General features: G+C 37.8%; 1 protein-coding gene across 1 annotated transcript in view; it reads left to right on the top strand.

Annotated features, from left to right (window-relative positions):
* The window catches only part of LOC133999190 (protein kinase C beta type-like), an 81,174-nt gene that overhangs the window by 22,652 nt on the left and 43,500 nt on the right, over window positions 1–15,022 (top strand). Inside the window, exon 3 of the mRNA XM_062438377.1 lies at window positions 4,959–5,041. Coding sequence (XP_062294361.1) covers window positions 4,959–5,041 — 83 coding nt within the window. The remainder of the gene's footprint in view (window positions 1–4,958; window positions 5,042–15,022) is intronic.

Here is a 15,022-nt window from a genome sequence, read left to right on the forward strand (position 1 = left end):
ATCATTAATCAAGCAGTTATACTAAGTTAATTAAAATATTACAGCTAGAGATGAATAAATGTGACATACCAAAGAGCATGTTGTAGTATGAAACCTGGCCACTGAATCGAACACTATCTAAATCTGGGACATCATCATACACTGTGTCACTGCGTTTCACACACAGATGCATGCACACACACATTGGCAGCTCATTAGAGGGAAAAGCTGCGTAAAACGTCCGTGTTCTGCCAACATTTCATAAACAGAGTATACTGGAACGAGGGGATCGAAAGAACTGGAAGGAAGGGAGATGAGTTGAGGGGAAAGACAGAAATGTTACGTAATAAAAATCCTGTAGATTTAGTCCATGAATGAGTAAATATTTAGTTTATGAGAAACATTAGTCCAGATAGTAAATGTTGACTCTGATATGGGGAAAGATATTTAACAAATACATCAACTATCATTTGTTTGAATCAACAGAAATGCAAAAGAGTTCATCTCTGCAGTATGAAGAATAGTTTTCAGGGTGGATGAAACTTGATGTAAAATGATTCAGTTTTACTGTAATCTAAGAAGAAGAGCTCTCTCTCTCTCTCTCTCTCTCTCTCTCTCTCTCTCTCTCTCTCTCTCTCTCTCTCTCTCTCTCTCTCTCTCTCTCTCTCTCTCTCTCTCTCTCTCTCTCTTCTCTCTCTCTCTCTCTCTCTCTCTTTCTCTTTCTCTTTGAGCCCCTCCCTTTCAACCTGTATTGATACACAGAAAGGATGATATTGATTGACAAACCAGTTGTTACATAATGATGTCATGAGACTGTTGGTGTTGGCCGGTGAAATAGGGACACTTCACAGAGCTACATCTGACAAGAACATGTTTCAAGTAGTAGTCTCTGTGTTTTTGCGTGTGTGCAAGCATGCATGAAAAAAAACATGAGTTGTGAAGAGTGGCGGAATTGAGATAAACACAGGCTACATATAAGTACAGTTTAATTGCTCTGTTGCCCTGAACGAGTTTAATACTTGACACATTAAACACCCACATTTTACATTAAAAAACAGTTTACTTCCTTATGTCTTTGTGAGAGATTATTTTTAGTTTTAAAGGTTTTTAAGGAGTCAATAAAGAACTGAAAATCCTTAATCAATCTCTTGTTGTACCTATAGGAAACCTACAATGTAAAGGAAAGATGTGGTCCACTGCAATGACTGCGTGTAGTAACATGTCCTATACTGGTAAAAATGCTTGTGTAAATCACAGTCGTTAGGTCAATGTATGAACGTGTCAACGCTTGCAGAGCAGCAACACAAGTCATGTAATTAGAGACAAAGATGGAGAAGAGTTTTTTGGAGTACAGTACTTGAATCTTACAAAATGATTGTGAAAAACAATTGTATTGTGTATCATTGATGAGTTGTATTACAGGTTATTTTTCCATGTTGGGGGGACAAGAGCTTAACGGCGTGCTAACTGCTGCCTTAAGTGTAACTTAATGCTCAGCCAATGTTAGAGTAGACTGTACAGGCACACTACATGGATGCTTACCTCTGCAGTAACCTGTATTCATCGGATTTATTTACCAGGTTAGCGTGTGTGTGTGTGTGTGTGTGTGTGTGTGTGTGTGTGTGTGTGTGTGTGTGTGTGTGTGTGTGTGTGTGTGTGTGTGTGTGTGTGTCTCATGGATATTTAATTGACCGATAAATAATGAAGGCACAGAGGCAGGGTGCCAGCCAGCTAGAGATCAGTACACAGAGGGTACCGAGAGGTCAGAGGGAAGGGTGTGATTGACTCCTAACTGGAATGACACCAGTTTGATTGATGAAACAGTCAGGACCAACAGCAGCAGTTACTGAACGCTAACAAAATGACTGATGATGTTTCTTGATCAATACTGAAATGTATATTTATTCAAGTCCTGTACTCTTTCCATTTAATGCCATTTAATATTTCTACTCCTCTACATAAATATTGCACTTTTTACTCCACCAATTGTTCTGATGGTAATATTTATAATCATATTTTATAAGCTGAAATTTGTTTTGATTGTCAAATATTTATTTCATTTGTTTATTAATGAGTACTTTAACTCTGTGAGAAACGATTACGCCATCTCTGTTTTCTAATTTCTCCCACTGTAAAAAAGGCATGTGTAAATGAGTGAATGAGGTCACTATTGGAGGTTGGAGTGACTGTGAAGTTTGTCATTTGGTTAAAGAGACAGGGCACACTTCATTTCTGGTGTGCTGTAATTTTGTAAAGAGGTATTATTTGTTTTGGCCCAAGGGTCATTTCATTGGATAGCTTACATTTCTATTTTAGTGTGTGGTGTGTGTGTGTGTGTGTGTGTGTGTGTGTGTGTGTGTGTGTGTGTGTGTGTGTGTGTGTGTGTGTGTGTGTGTTGGTTAGAGATTTGGCAGAAGAAATACTCCAAAGGAGCAGTTGCCTTGAAGCAATATGTGCACACAGCTCTTCATTTCTATCTCTACCTCTATCCCTCCACCCTTACTTTGTGTATTCAATCTGCGATATCACTGGAATGAGTGGGTGGTCTGTGTGTGAGTGTGTGTGTGTGTGCGTTGTATCATCGCAGTGAGTGGGTGGTGTGACCAAAGAGAGGATATTGCATGGGAGTGAAGTACCATTGAGGTGCATATTTTGTGTGTGTGTGTATGTGTGTGTGTGTCTTATGTTAATCATAACCCCTCTGATCAGTGCAGGTCTGACAGAAAATAAGAATAGAAAACGTTGGAATATCTGGCCCTCAAATACAGTATGTAAATGAAACAGTAGAGGAGACCTTTAAGAGTGAAAATGTTAAGATTATATAATTTTTAACACTCTGATCTACCAATCACTGATCTCTTAATGCTCATACTAGCAAAAATGAAGCAACAGAATCAATGTTTTCTTATTCAAAACTGCGATTACTGTATTCTTTTACACTTATGTGACCTTTTTTCCCTAAACTCAAGTACATTTATCCAAACACCTCAGTTAGTTGTAATGAAGCGGCTTCGACTGTGTCCACTATATTCAGAGGACATAACATATTGTTCACAGTGTATTTTTCAATTTTTCTGGCTCCTGTTGGCCTGGGGAAGTTGTGTATCACCACATAATTCTCTGCAAGAAAGAAAGATCTCTACTGATAGCTTAGTGTGTCTGCACTGTCAATTATGATCAACATGATTTTAAGCTGATGACACATTTCAGACATTCACTACAACTTCTTCCCTATTTTAAAACCAATGCTTCAGGCTCATTTCTATATTTTCTTACCAATCAAATGTGAAAGCCCCGTCTACATTAAAAAAGAAAGGTTGCAAAATTATCAGCTCTCATTATGTTTTTTTTTTTAATCTCTACTTATTTGATAGTAAATCAAGGTGCTATAAACATGCTTTCTTATTTTGAGTTGTCGTTCTTTACCTGTTTTGACTGATCATCAACTGTCTTGTGATTCTCAGTGTATTTACAGTACCTGTCTGTATCTCTCACTCAGACATACACAGTTATGTAAATATACTCAGGGGCACCATCATAAAGACTGCTTGTGTGTGTGTGTGTGTGTGTGTGTGTGTGTGTGTGTGTGTGTGTGTGTGTGTGTGTGTGTGTGTGTGTGTGTGTGTGTGTGTGTGTGTGTGATTGCGAGATGTAGGTTATTTTTAGCCGCTTGTGTTCGTCTTGCCTGTCAGTGGAGCTGACATTGATCAGGGTGGAGATGACAGACTCGCTGTGCGTTGAAGCTTTCACATCTGTCCCGCTGATTGTTATCAACCTGGAAACTACGCACAAAGTGGAGTCTTGTTACGCTTTTCATCTCATGTAGAATTTGATTGTACAGGGTTTATTTGATTTTTCATACGTGTTTACGTGTTTGCTTGTTTTCAACAAATATGTGTCACGGGATAAAAAAAAACAGCAATAAACCTTGGGTTTGTTGTAAATTCAAATTTTTCAGTTCTGCTGTAGACACAGGAAATTCAGTTTTTAAAAAAAGCCATTTCGGTAAATACTGTAACATGAATATGAGGTTACATTTTACATTCTAGACATTTAGAAGGTGCTCTTACAATGAGTCAACGGTGCGGGAAGTGACAATAAGAGCGCGTGGGTGTTAAGACAGAAACACAGCATCGCTCTGTACATTTATCACCACTAAAGCCTTTCATAGGTTAAGTAAGTGGTGCTTCTAACAGCTTGTAGACAGCAGAATAACTCCACTTTCATCAAGCCTACTTCTCATAATCACATCTAATTTTGCTTCACCTGAACTAAAGATGTTTCTTTTGATTTAAAACCGTACTTAAAAGAGTCTACAAAGTCAGCCGTGGGTCAAGTTTACAGTGAGTCAGAGTATGTCGACCCTATTCCTCTCAATTTAAACACAAATTAACACACCTCAACATGTTACTATTATCACAACTGTGGTTATCACAACTGACAGCTGTGGAGAGACGTGACCTGAACGAATGAGGTCATGTGGTCAACAGCTAGCACCACGGCTATTCTGGCAACATGTTTGCTGCCAGCTAACAACTATTGGCTGTGTGAGCTACTACTTATGTTTGTGTTTTAATTAGAGCTGCATCCATTAGTCCATTGATTGTTAAGTCGATCAAAAGTAAATTAATCTGCTGGTATTTTCATAATCAATTAATCGTTTTAGTAGTTTTTCGAAATAAAAAAGCCAAAAAATGATTTTTGGGTTATTGTGAGCAGAGCTGGAGGAATTCTTATGTATATTTTATAAGGAAAGTTGTGTTTGGTGCCTCTCGTCTACTGGAATTGATCCTTCTGGTTGCCTTCGGTCATGTGATTTTACATGACCCTCACCTTGCAGTCCGTCTGTAGAGTCTCCCGCCATCTATGGCCTTGAGTGGGTTCATCTCTTTTTCTGTGCCGCACAAACTGTATCAGATGCAGTTTCACTATGAAAAATGTTGATAAATTCTCTCTCTCTGTCTTTTCTCTCTTTACAGTTTGTTGTTTCGTGGTTCACAAACGTTGCCATGAGTTCGTCACTTTCTCCTGTCCAGGCGCTGATAAAGGACCTGCATCAGATGTGAGTACAAATAGAGTGTTTTATAATAGTATGACTGCCTGTAAGACCGAGAATGAGTAGTGAAAGACAGATGGAAACGACAGAGAGAGAGATTGCACAAGACTTTTCTGGCTCATGAGCCGCTGTCAACACCAGCGTTACAGCTGAGCTGCCTTCATCTTTTTCACTCTTCTCACTTTCCTTTTTCTGTAGTGACAGTTATTCTGAACCATCACACACTCACACACACAGATAAACTAGATACTACATACTTGATACTGTATAAGTTACAGACATGACATGTAACAGCTGGAAGTGCCAAATACAACCAACATAGATTGATGAGCAGCAGATGACGGGAAATGAATTTCCATGTTTACTTCAAATGTTAGAATAAGAATTTCTCTGAGCTTTGATCATCCTTTGAGCTTCTTAAATATAGTGCGAAATATTTTGTTTCATCATATTGTTGTCAAATTATATGAAACAGATGTTATGGTGTAATCAATACATATATAACCATATATAAACAAATATGACTGGCTTTTTTTGTGATAATAAAAGGATATTTAGCTGTTTGGTAAAAGATTTTCTCTTGCCTTATTTAAAAGATAGTTGCATTTGTTTACAACACTGAACCTCAAAAGTTTCAAGTTCATTTGTATAGCATTATCGTAGAGTTATTCAGTACAAATCTTTCCCTCAGGAGTTAATAGAGAGCAAAAACAGGGCAGCATAGACTCCAAATCAGTGGCAATTTTGCTTCATACTTGTTTGGTGTGTGAATAAGCAACTGTTTGCCAAACGTTAGCCAACTTAAACTCAACTGAAAGTGTACTGCACTTAAAAGGTGATGATATGATGTGTTCACAGCTTATTTTCACTGCCCCCAGGTGTCCAAAAAACCTATTAATGCACGTTTAAGAGACAAAATCTACAAAGTTTAGACAAAAGATACGCAAAGGTACGTATCCCATTTGGAGTCTCAAGTTTCTCAAAAATATATATCTGTCTGAGACACACTTTTATAGTTTTCTCTCAAAGGGGTGACTTTTAAAGTAGAACTTTCTCTAACTAAATGTACTATAATCAACCTTTCAAGGTTGAATAGGTTTAACAGCACTCTATGAAATGACTTGTGTCTTTTATTGAGTATCTTGAAAGTTTGAAAAATAAATCTGTTGCGTGTTCTAGCGCTTCATTAAATCACAATTCACATCAGGTAAACAATTCTGTCTACTGAACTATTTTATACTCATACACAGTGTACTGCATTTGAAGGATAAGTGCCGTGCCTTTCCTCACATTAATAATTGTCTTTAAACGTTCTCTTCACCCCTCTCATCTGCTCTAACAACAGGACGTGCTGTTAAGTGGTACTTTTATTATAATCTCATCCACCTTCTCAAGGAGCTGACAGTCCCTCCTTTGATTTTTATTTCAAATGCTAACTGGTTCTCTTATCCATCCTTTCAAGGGGACAAAATTAGTTACCTTTCTTCTCCTAAGAGCACTCTCAGAATGCCAACTAAAATCTTAAAAAACCCAGGGGTCTTTAAGTTCCTCATCCATGTCCTTTCCTCCCTCTGGAGTGCCCTTTCAGTCTGACAAGTGCACTCAGTGAGCCGCCTCCAGAGGAAACGCTGGTGTTCGTTGTTTGGCTTCCTGTGGCGCATTCAGCAGTCATTCTTCTCATCTTATACGTCTATCTATCTTATCGCTATTTTTTTTTTTTTTTTTTTTTAATTTTGTCTTCTTTCACTTGACTGTTTCTTCCTTTTTCTCTCAGTGCTGTTGGAGTAGTGCATGCCATGCCACAAATAGTGTCTTTGATAGCTTCTGTTTTAGTTGGGACCAGAACTGCCAAGCCGGGTATTTGTGTACATGAGGGGTTTCTCTAAAATCTTTTTTCAGTGTTTTCCTTCTAAGAATATCTGCAGGTTGTTAGACTCCAAAATCTTGAGAAGTCTGTTAAGATAACAATTTAAAGAGTGTATTGAAATTTCTAATTTCTGTTTGGACCTTCATAGTCAAGGCACACTGTGCAAGATTTTTATGGTGAAGGAGAGGGTGCGGGGCTGGTGAGAACAAAGTCGTGAAATCTGAGAAATCAAATGTTTTCTGATTTATTTATTTATTATTTCTAAAGCACAAATAAACACACCTCCACACAATCCTGCAGGATGGTACGTGAATGCAGCGGTAGAGAACATTTGATCCTATCCGCTGTGGCTTCTCTCTGCTCTGCCTGTGTGTAGCTCAGCCCGGCTCTTTATACATCCAGGACACACAGACAGAGAGCAGAGCGGAGCAGAGGAGAGAGACGGAGACAGTGATGTAACCTGGTGGCTATGCTATGAGTCCAGACCTCACACCCTGCACACTGTTATTGGCTGGGGGCTACACACCCACTGCCCAAAGGCTGACACCCAGAAGATACAGGTGTACACATAATAACCCGACACCTGTCACTGTTACTCTGCTGATTCACTCATGTCAACACCGCTTTCTGCCACAGACCCAACCACCACCCAAACTTCTTCCTCATATACTATTTTTGCAATCGTTGATTTAACTCAGATTTAACATTCATGTACATGTTTATTAATGTTATGTTGCTTAAAATGCATTCTGTGTATTCTTGAGGGTTGTATGCAACAAACGCCCATTATTGAGTGCATTTCCTTCCTCATAAATTTGCAAAGCCACAAGGTTTGCTAGCTTGAAGTCCTCATCTTTACTGCCTTTGTAAGTGCATTGCAGACATGCTAATCTGTGGAATAGCATGACAAAACAGGGAATATAAACTTCTATAAACATTGGTCTGTTGCACTATTAGTGTTTAAAAACTCCACAGGGGACCGATTAAATGCAGTTAGCACTACTGAAGTCTGCACAGATGAATTAGAGTTAGTCCTTTCTTATGCTGCTACTTTGTAGTTTCAGAACTTCATGTTCAATCAAAAAAATGCTTTTTAAAATTTATTTTGGCTTGAATCATTCTTTTCCCCGCATTTAAAACATCTTCAAAGACTTTTCACTTGACTTTTTGGAACCAGCAGATAATTTGTTTCTTGATTGGTCAGATCAAATGTCATTACATATCTGCATGTAGCGCACAGTATTCTCTTTTATCTATTTCCTCTGAAACCCTTCTCTCTCTCTCTCTCTCTCTCTCTCTCTCTCTCTCTCTCTCTCTCTCTCTCTCTCTCTCTCTCTCTCTCTCTCTCTCTCTCTCTTTCTTTCTTTATTTGTCTCTCTCCACCATCCCTCCCTCCCTCCCCCCCTCCATATCTATCTCTATACTGTACATCCTCTTTTTAAATGCCACTCTACCCCTGGGGCTCCTGCTCTTAATTACGGGGCCTTACCACCCCCACCATGTCATTTCCTTAATGAGTTCATGGCCTTACGACCTCAGTTCCTGCACAGTGGGAATGTAGTGTAGCTCGGCTCCAAACTAGCTGCACATTTAAATATAGTAGACGGGAAGACAGGTGGCCTGCTCTTATGATTATGCAAAGAACAAGGAAGATAAAGATGAGGAGACTCACACTGTAGAAACCAGCGTTTCCCACTGGTTTCTGAATTAGAAGCATATACAGTTTATTGGTGAATCAAATATATGACAGTATCTTTTTATCTGATTTTGCTGTGTAACATTGTGGAGCACCGGACTAAAGATTGTCTAATAGGGGCTGTCAGATTTGTGCAGCTTGGAACAATGTTTTCACCCACGCACACCTGCAGAGGCTCCGCTTTTTGAACCTGAAACCATGAGAACAAAACATTTCCATCAGTTATTTTAGTAATTTTAAGCTTGGTCATGTAACATATTTATGTGTCAAGGATAGTTTTATCTAATGGTTGATAGTGTGTGAGATCAGCTTTGCTAGGCAGCTAAAAAAAGAAAAAAGGCAGCATTTTTCTCTTACTTGCTTTGCATTTTCTGTATTAATAACAGTGGATTTCCACATGACCAATGAGGCACATTTTTGGTTTCTAGAGCATTTTTAGTTCACTGTAGGACGCTGTCCAACTGTCTTCCAAAAACTTGGTTTTTGAGTCACTATTTAATTTACAAAATCAGTTATGCTCTGCCAAATATTGACAGCCAAATATTTATAAACTCGAAAGACTCTTAGAGCCAATAGTGTCAGTGTCAGTTTTAACTATTTATTCAGTCTTTTTTTAAACTTCAAAATTAGCTGGTTCCAGCTTCTCAAATGGGAACATTTGCTGCTTTATTTGCCATAAACGAAAGTTATCTTTGGTTTTCATATCATTTGTCTGACAAATTAAGACATTTTAAAGGCCACATGCTTAATAGAATAATTGAGACAATAATGGGAAGACTAAATGAAGAAAATGATCTCTGCTGCACTATAGTGCAATTATATGATTCATCTCAGGATGAAATGACAACCCTGAGACTTTCTCTGATCAGATAATGTTAAAGGAGTTCTTCATGGGTCATGTATATGAAGAAACAGCAAAGCTGGAGATGTTTTTGAAGGTCACCAGATAAATGCAGCTACAGAGGAAGTAAGATTTATTGTATGGAATCAGTCAATCTTGTCTCTTTGTCTCTCTGTAGCAATCAACTCACCACTACCATTTTACCTCCTGCCAATCCCCCCATCTGTCTTCCTCTCTCTGTCAGCTATGTATGTTTAAAAGAAGAAGTCAATTATAGATCTGGGTTAATAGAATGGGTTCCCTGTGGGAGAAGTCGAGGGATGAGATCCTGTAATGAAACCTACATTTCAGGCCCACAGCCCGCCAATGGTATAGGACTCTGTGTGTGTGTGTGTGTGTGTGTGTGTGTGTGTGTGTGTGTGTGTGTGTGTGTGTGTGTGTGTAGGCAGATATACCAAAATATACCACATCAACAAGTATAGCACTACTCACAATTAGCTTAAAGGGACAATTTGCCATTTTGAGACTTCAATGAGAAGATTGATTCCACTCTCATGTCTGTACAGTGAATATGAACCTTAGCACAAAGAGTGTAAACAGGGAAACAGCTATGTCTGCCAAAGGAAGCAAAATCTGCCTACCAAAACCTAAACTCACTAATTAAGACATTATGTCTCGTTTATTCAAATCATACAAAAACAGAAGTGTAAATACATCACATTGTTGTTTTACAGAGTAAAGTGGCGGACTATTTCTTAGTGGGGAAAGTGGCTTACCTTAATCTCATGTTTGCCCGGCAACAGTGATGCCAAGACTAAATTTCTAGCTAGTTCCAACCTTCATGCTAAGCTAAACTAACTGGCTACTGACAGTAGCTTCATATTTACCATACACTCAAGAGACACAGGAGTGTTGCAGATCAAAAGTAGTAAATTTTTTAAAATACTAAAACTATTCCTGTAACTAACTGGACCGGAAGACTAGATTGGTCCTGTAATTATTTTCATCTAACATGGAATTCCTGGAATGTCATGGACTTTACTATTATATTTTGTCCACAGGAATGTTAACATATTTATGTTCTGGATAATATCAGTGATTTAAAAAAACATATCACAAATTACAAACCCAAACTGAATACAGTATTTTTTTCTTATGATAATGTGATTTAGTGAAAGATAACTTCAGTACATGAAGATTTCTATTGTATTTTATCAAATTTAATCATTATTGTCATATTTGTGTGCAGTCTTGCCTCCTCAGGGAAATGTCACAACTCGCACATCTTTTATTGTAAATCTGATAAGACATTCCTCCTGCTCCCCTCTCTCTCTCTCTCTCTCTCTCTCTCTCTCTCTCTCTCTCTCTCTCTCTCTCTCTCTCTCTCTCTCTCTCTCTCTCTCTCTCTCTCTCTCTCTCTCTCTCTCTCTCTCTCTCTCTCTCTCTCTCTATCCCTCTCACACACACACTTTTATGTATGCTCATACATTTGTCTTGCCATATGCATCTAACGACAATCCACATAATGTATGAACACAATATAACATATGCACTCATTTCCAGACATTGATTCTGTTTATGTTCAGTTTATTGCACAACACTGACGGTAATGACTACCACCCCACAGAGTGTGTATCATGGAGGAGGCAGGGTACGCCATGGACATGTTACCAGTCTTATCACAGAGATAACATATACAGTACCAGTCCAAAGTGAGAAACCTGTCAAAACTTTTGGCTGGTACTGTATAAAGAAACAAGCCTTCAAACTCAAATTTACAGCTGTGGGCAATTTATAGCATACATTTCACCTAACCTGTGTCTTTTTGACTATGGGAGGAAACGGACACACTCAGAGGAAACACACAGAGGTGAGAATGAACTCCACACTGAAAGAACACTGAAGAAAAGTGTCTCAGTACAAGTACTAGTATTTTTAAGTCAGTGAATTATCAAAACGGTGTTAATGAATGGCATAAGTCAACACTGACAGTTGTTATTTATTGGAGAATTTATCCTCTTTTAAAACCATAAGGTTAATGAAAATGTTCCAAAGATCTTTTCAGGAAGTGCAGATAAAAGTCAGGACTAAAGTTGTAGAGTAATGATCAGGATTTCATTATAAACAGAGATATGTTCAAACTCAGGTTCAGATTCAAATGTATTACTAGTTCTGTTTGCATGCTGAAACAACTGTAACTCAGATTTCACATACAGTAGCACATAAATACAGTTTGAGCAAAAGTGAGTGTGTAGATGTGATGATATATTTAATAGTATGTGTGACCAGATGGTTAAAATCCACAAGGTAACCTTTGACAGAGGAGGAGGGCTGACAAAGAGATAGAGACTGCAATTAGCATATGGAGGGAGGGGAAGGAGAAGAGGAATTATTTTCAGGGTGTGAAAATGAAAGCACCATCCCTGGCCATCTCCTCCCTTCCTTGTTCTGTCACTTTTTTTTTTAACACTCTTTAATTCTCCGCTGTGCTTGCGATGTCATTAGTCCTCTTTTCCAAAAATGATTGCTCTGCAAATCCTCCCCAATCAAAAACAGATCCTGTAGAGAGCATCTCAAACAAACGCAATCAAACGCTTTATACTTTCCCATAAATTAGTGGACATTGGAGGCCTGAATTGTGGGAATTGGTTATTTGTTTATTTCAGGATAAACACAATGACACTTGTTGTATTGATCAGGATGGAAAAAGCAGCAATACAGCCTCTGGAATATTACATTTTACTTTGTTCCTCATGTGCACAATGTTATTGAAATAGAGCGGGAAGAAAGATGCTGAAATATAATTTGAAAAGAAATGTTTCTTTACTGAGTGTAAGAACTTTGTCCACACTTCTAAAGGAATTACAGATTTTCAGAAAAGCAGCACTTTGATTAACTTTATGATGTGAGGAATATGAGCAATGTAATTTTAGCAAACATAGACAACGTTTTCAATATATACGGTACTTCGGCAAGAGTAGTCATCTCCATGGTAACCAGACACTATCCTCTAGCTGGCTTGTTTTACCACATTTTATCTTTCTGACTAGGACTAATTAAACAAAGACGTTACAAGTTTTCTAAAGCAGACCAAAATATCAATAAGGAAGTTCAGTGAAAGTGAGTCCATGTCTCCATGGCAATGTTAGTGACACTAGCAAATCACATGGCACAACAAAATATGAAGGCGTTGACCGACACTTTTTTCTGTCGGAAATGCGTCATTTCTGTTGAGCGACACTTATCAGAAGCATGGAATTACTCACCATAAATAAGCCTTTAGTCTGCTGCTGTGCTTTTGGAAGAAGTATCTTGTATTAAACTAAATATACACTGGAACAAACAGACCTCTAGTTTGTATGTTGCACAGTGGATTAAATAGCTTATCTAACAATATCCTGTTGTTCTGTTTTAAGTTTTTACATCATTGTTTAATCCTGCTAACTGAAGGAAAACAATTATGAAAAATTTAATTAGCGTGAGTCACCAAGAGAAGCACAAAACAAAGTTAATAAAGCTATGCTTTACTTTGTGGCCTCATTCTGCCTGTCTTCATCTCTATTCAGATGAGCTTTAGTATTTTGTATATAGAGTTAACTTATTTTATTTTATGCATGAGTTCAAAAGTTAATTTACTGTATAAGAAACCTGGGAAATGTATTCAGACAACGGTAATGGCCCACATACAATGTTGCACATTTTTCTGTTTGGTTTGGGTTTGTTTTGTTGTTGTTTTTTCCAGTTTGTCTATAATTGCTTTTAAATCCTTTCAGATTTTTTGCTTTTAAGAAATCAGTAGACATGTTGTACTTAATGTATGTACTTAATGTATGTATGTATGTACTTAATGTATGTACTTAATGTATGTATGTACTTAATGTATGTATGTACTTAATGTATGTATGTATGTACTTAATGTATGTACTTAATGTATGTATGTATGTATGTATGTATGTATGTATGTATGTATGTATGTATGTATGTATGTATGTATGTATGTATGGGCACAATAAAGATATGAGGAAACAGTGTATAGTAGATGAGTGATGTGGGGGCACTATTTGATGATTCCCACTGTATAAATGTCAGAAAGTCAGTAAACACTAACTCGAGGAGGCCATGAATGAAGACAAAACGAATAAAGAAAAAAAGTCAGAAAATAGTTCTTATGTCAGTCACTCTCTGTTGCTGCCTGTCAGGCTGCCTGTCACAAAGCATCACAAATGACATGACAGGATGTCTGTGTGTGGGGGGGTTGATTGATGTTGCTGGCAGGGAAAATAACAGATAGCAGAGTGTTAAACAAAAACCAAAGAAAAGCAGAGCATGAGAGAAAGCAGAATGACTAGAAAACAGTCAAAACAGTGTGTGGCTTACTGCAGCATTGACTGATGGGTAATGACTTTTCTGGCATCATGTTGATGTTGTGAGCGGGCTCTCAGTTTAGACACTCAGTAATACAACATATGCCATGCCGTACACTCATTTGTCCAGGAGCACCACACAGTACCATCTGCTTTTGATTAATGGTCTCCCACGATGAATAAAACAATCGAAACAAGGCTACAACTGCTACAAAAGTTGACACCAGGCTGGCAGAAAAGAAAAAGTCTACACAAACCAGCTTGTGAAATCATAAAAAAACAACACTGTTAGTAAGTGTATTTATATAGCACCTTTAAGGAGCTGACATCACACTGCATTATTGTTTAATTAAATAGTCCCCGAGAATAAAGCGATTGTGGAGTTTACATCAAAAGTGATTTTTATTGACAGTTTAACATTGCAAAGATGTAAATGCATTGCTTCAGGTTTTCTCTCTCTTCTTAGTCAGAAAATCACACATTAAAAAGTCGCACATGACACTTTTCTAGTAACAGCAGTAAAAATGGCGGTTCTCAATCAGGGGATTCAAATCCTTATGGTCTGAATATTCTGCAAAAACCTCCTCAGTCCTTAAAGCCAACGCTGCAAGAATATTTCTGCATTTGATTAGTGGTAATCAGTTTGTTTCAAGTATTTTCTAAAAATCAAGTTCAGTATTTGACACTGATTTCTAAAAAATCATTTAAAAACATTTAATTCTCACCTGTATATTCACTTGTTTCAAGAAAATGAGGTTTTTAAGATTTAAGTATAGCCAGAAATGATGTGACAGGGTGGAGCTCTTTAAACAGTGATAATTAAAGGAATTAAAAAGTCATTTTTCAAACGCATTTTCCTCCATTCTCTGAAATTCTTGAATGAAAGTCTGAGAAGAAAAACTTTAGGGAAAACCTGTAACAAGGGGGTGCACAAACAGACATTTCATCATTTTAAAAGGTCACCAGCCAAAAAAATGTGGAACTCCCTGGTCTAGGGATCATTTGCCTCTACAGGCCTGATATGAGGCTCGACAATGTGTGCAACACTTGCATTGCATGGTAAAATTGATTGACAGCTGTATTGGCATCACAACATTTTTATAGCTATCTATCATTCTTTTGATTTTACTGATCAGCCATCAACGAAAGATCACATGCAGTGATTCATAAAAAGAGAAAGACGCAGGAGACGTGTTGTCTTTTTTGTCCCCATTCATTA

This window comes from Scomber scombrus, chromosome 18, assembly GCF_963691925.1.
Source record: "Scomber scombrus chromosome 18, fScoSco1.1, whole genome shotgun sequence".
In the NCBI taxonomy this organism is placed as follows: Eukaryota; Metazoa; Chordata; class Actinopteri; order Scombriformes; family Scombridae; genus Scomber; species Scomber scombrus.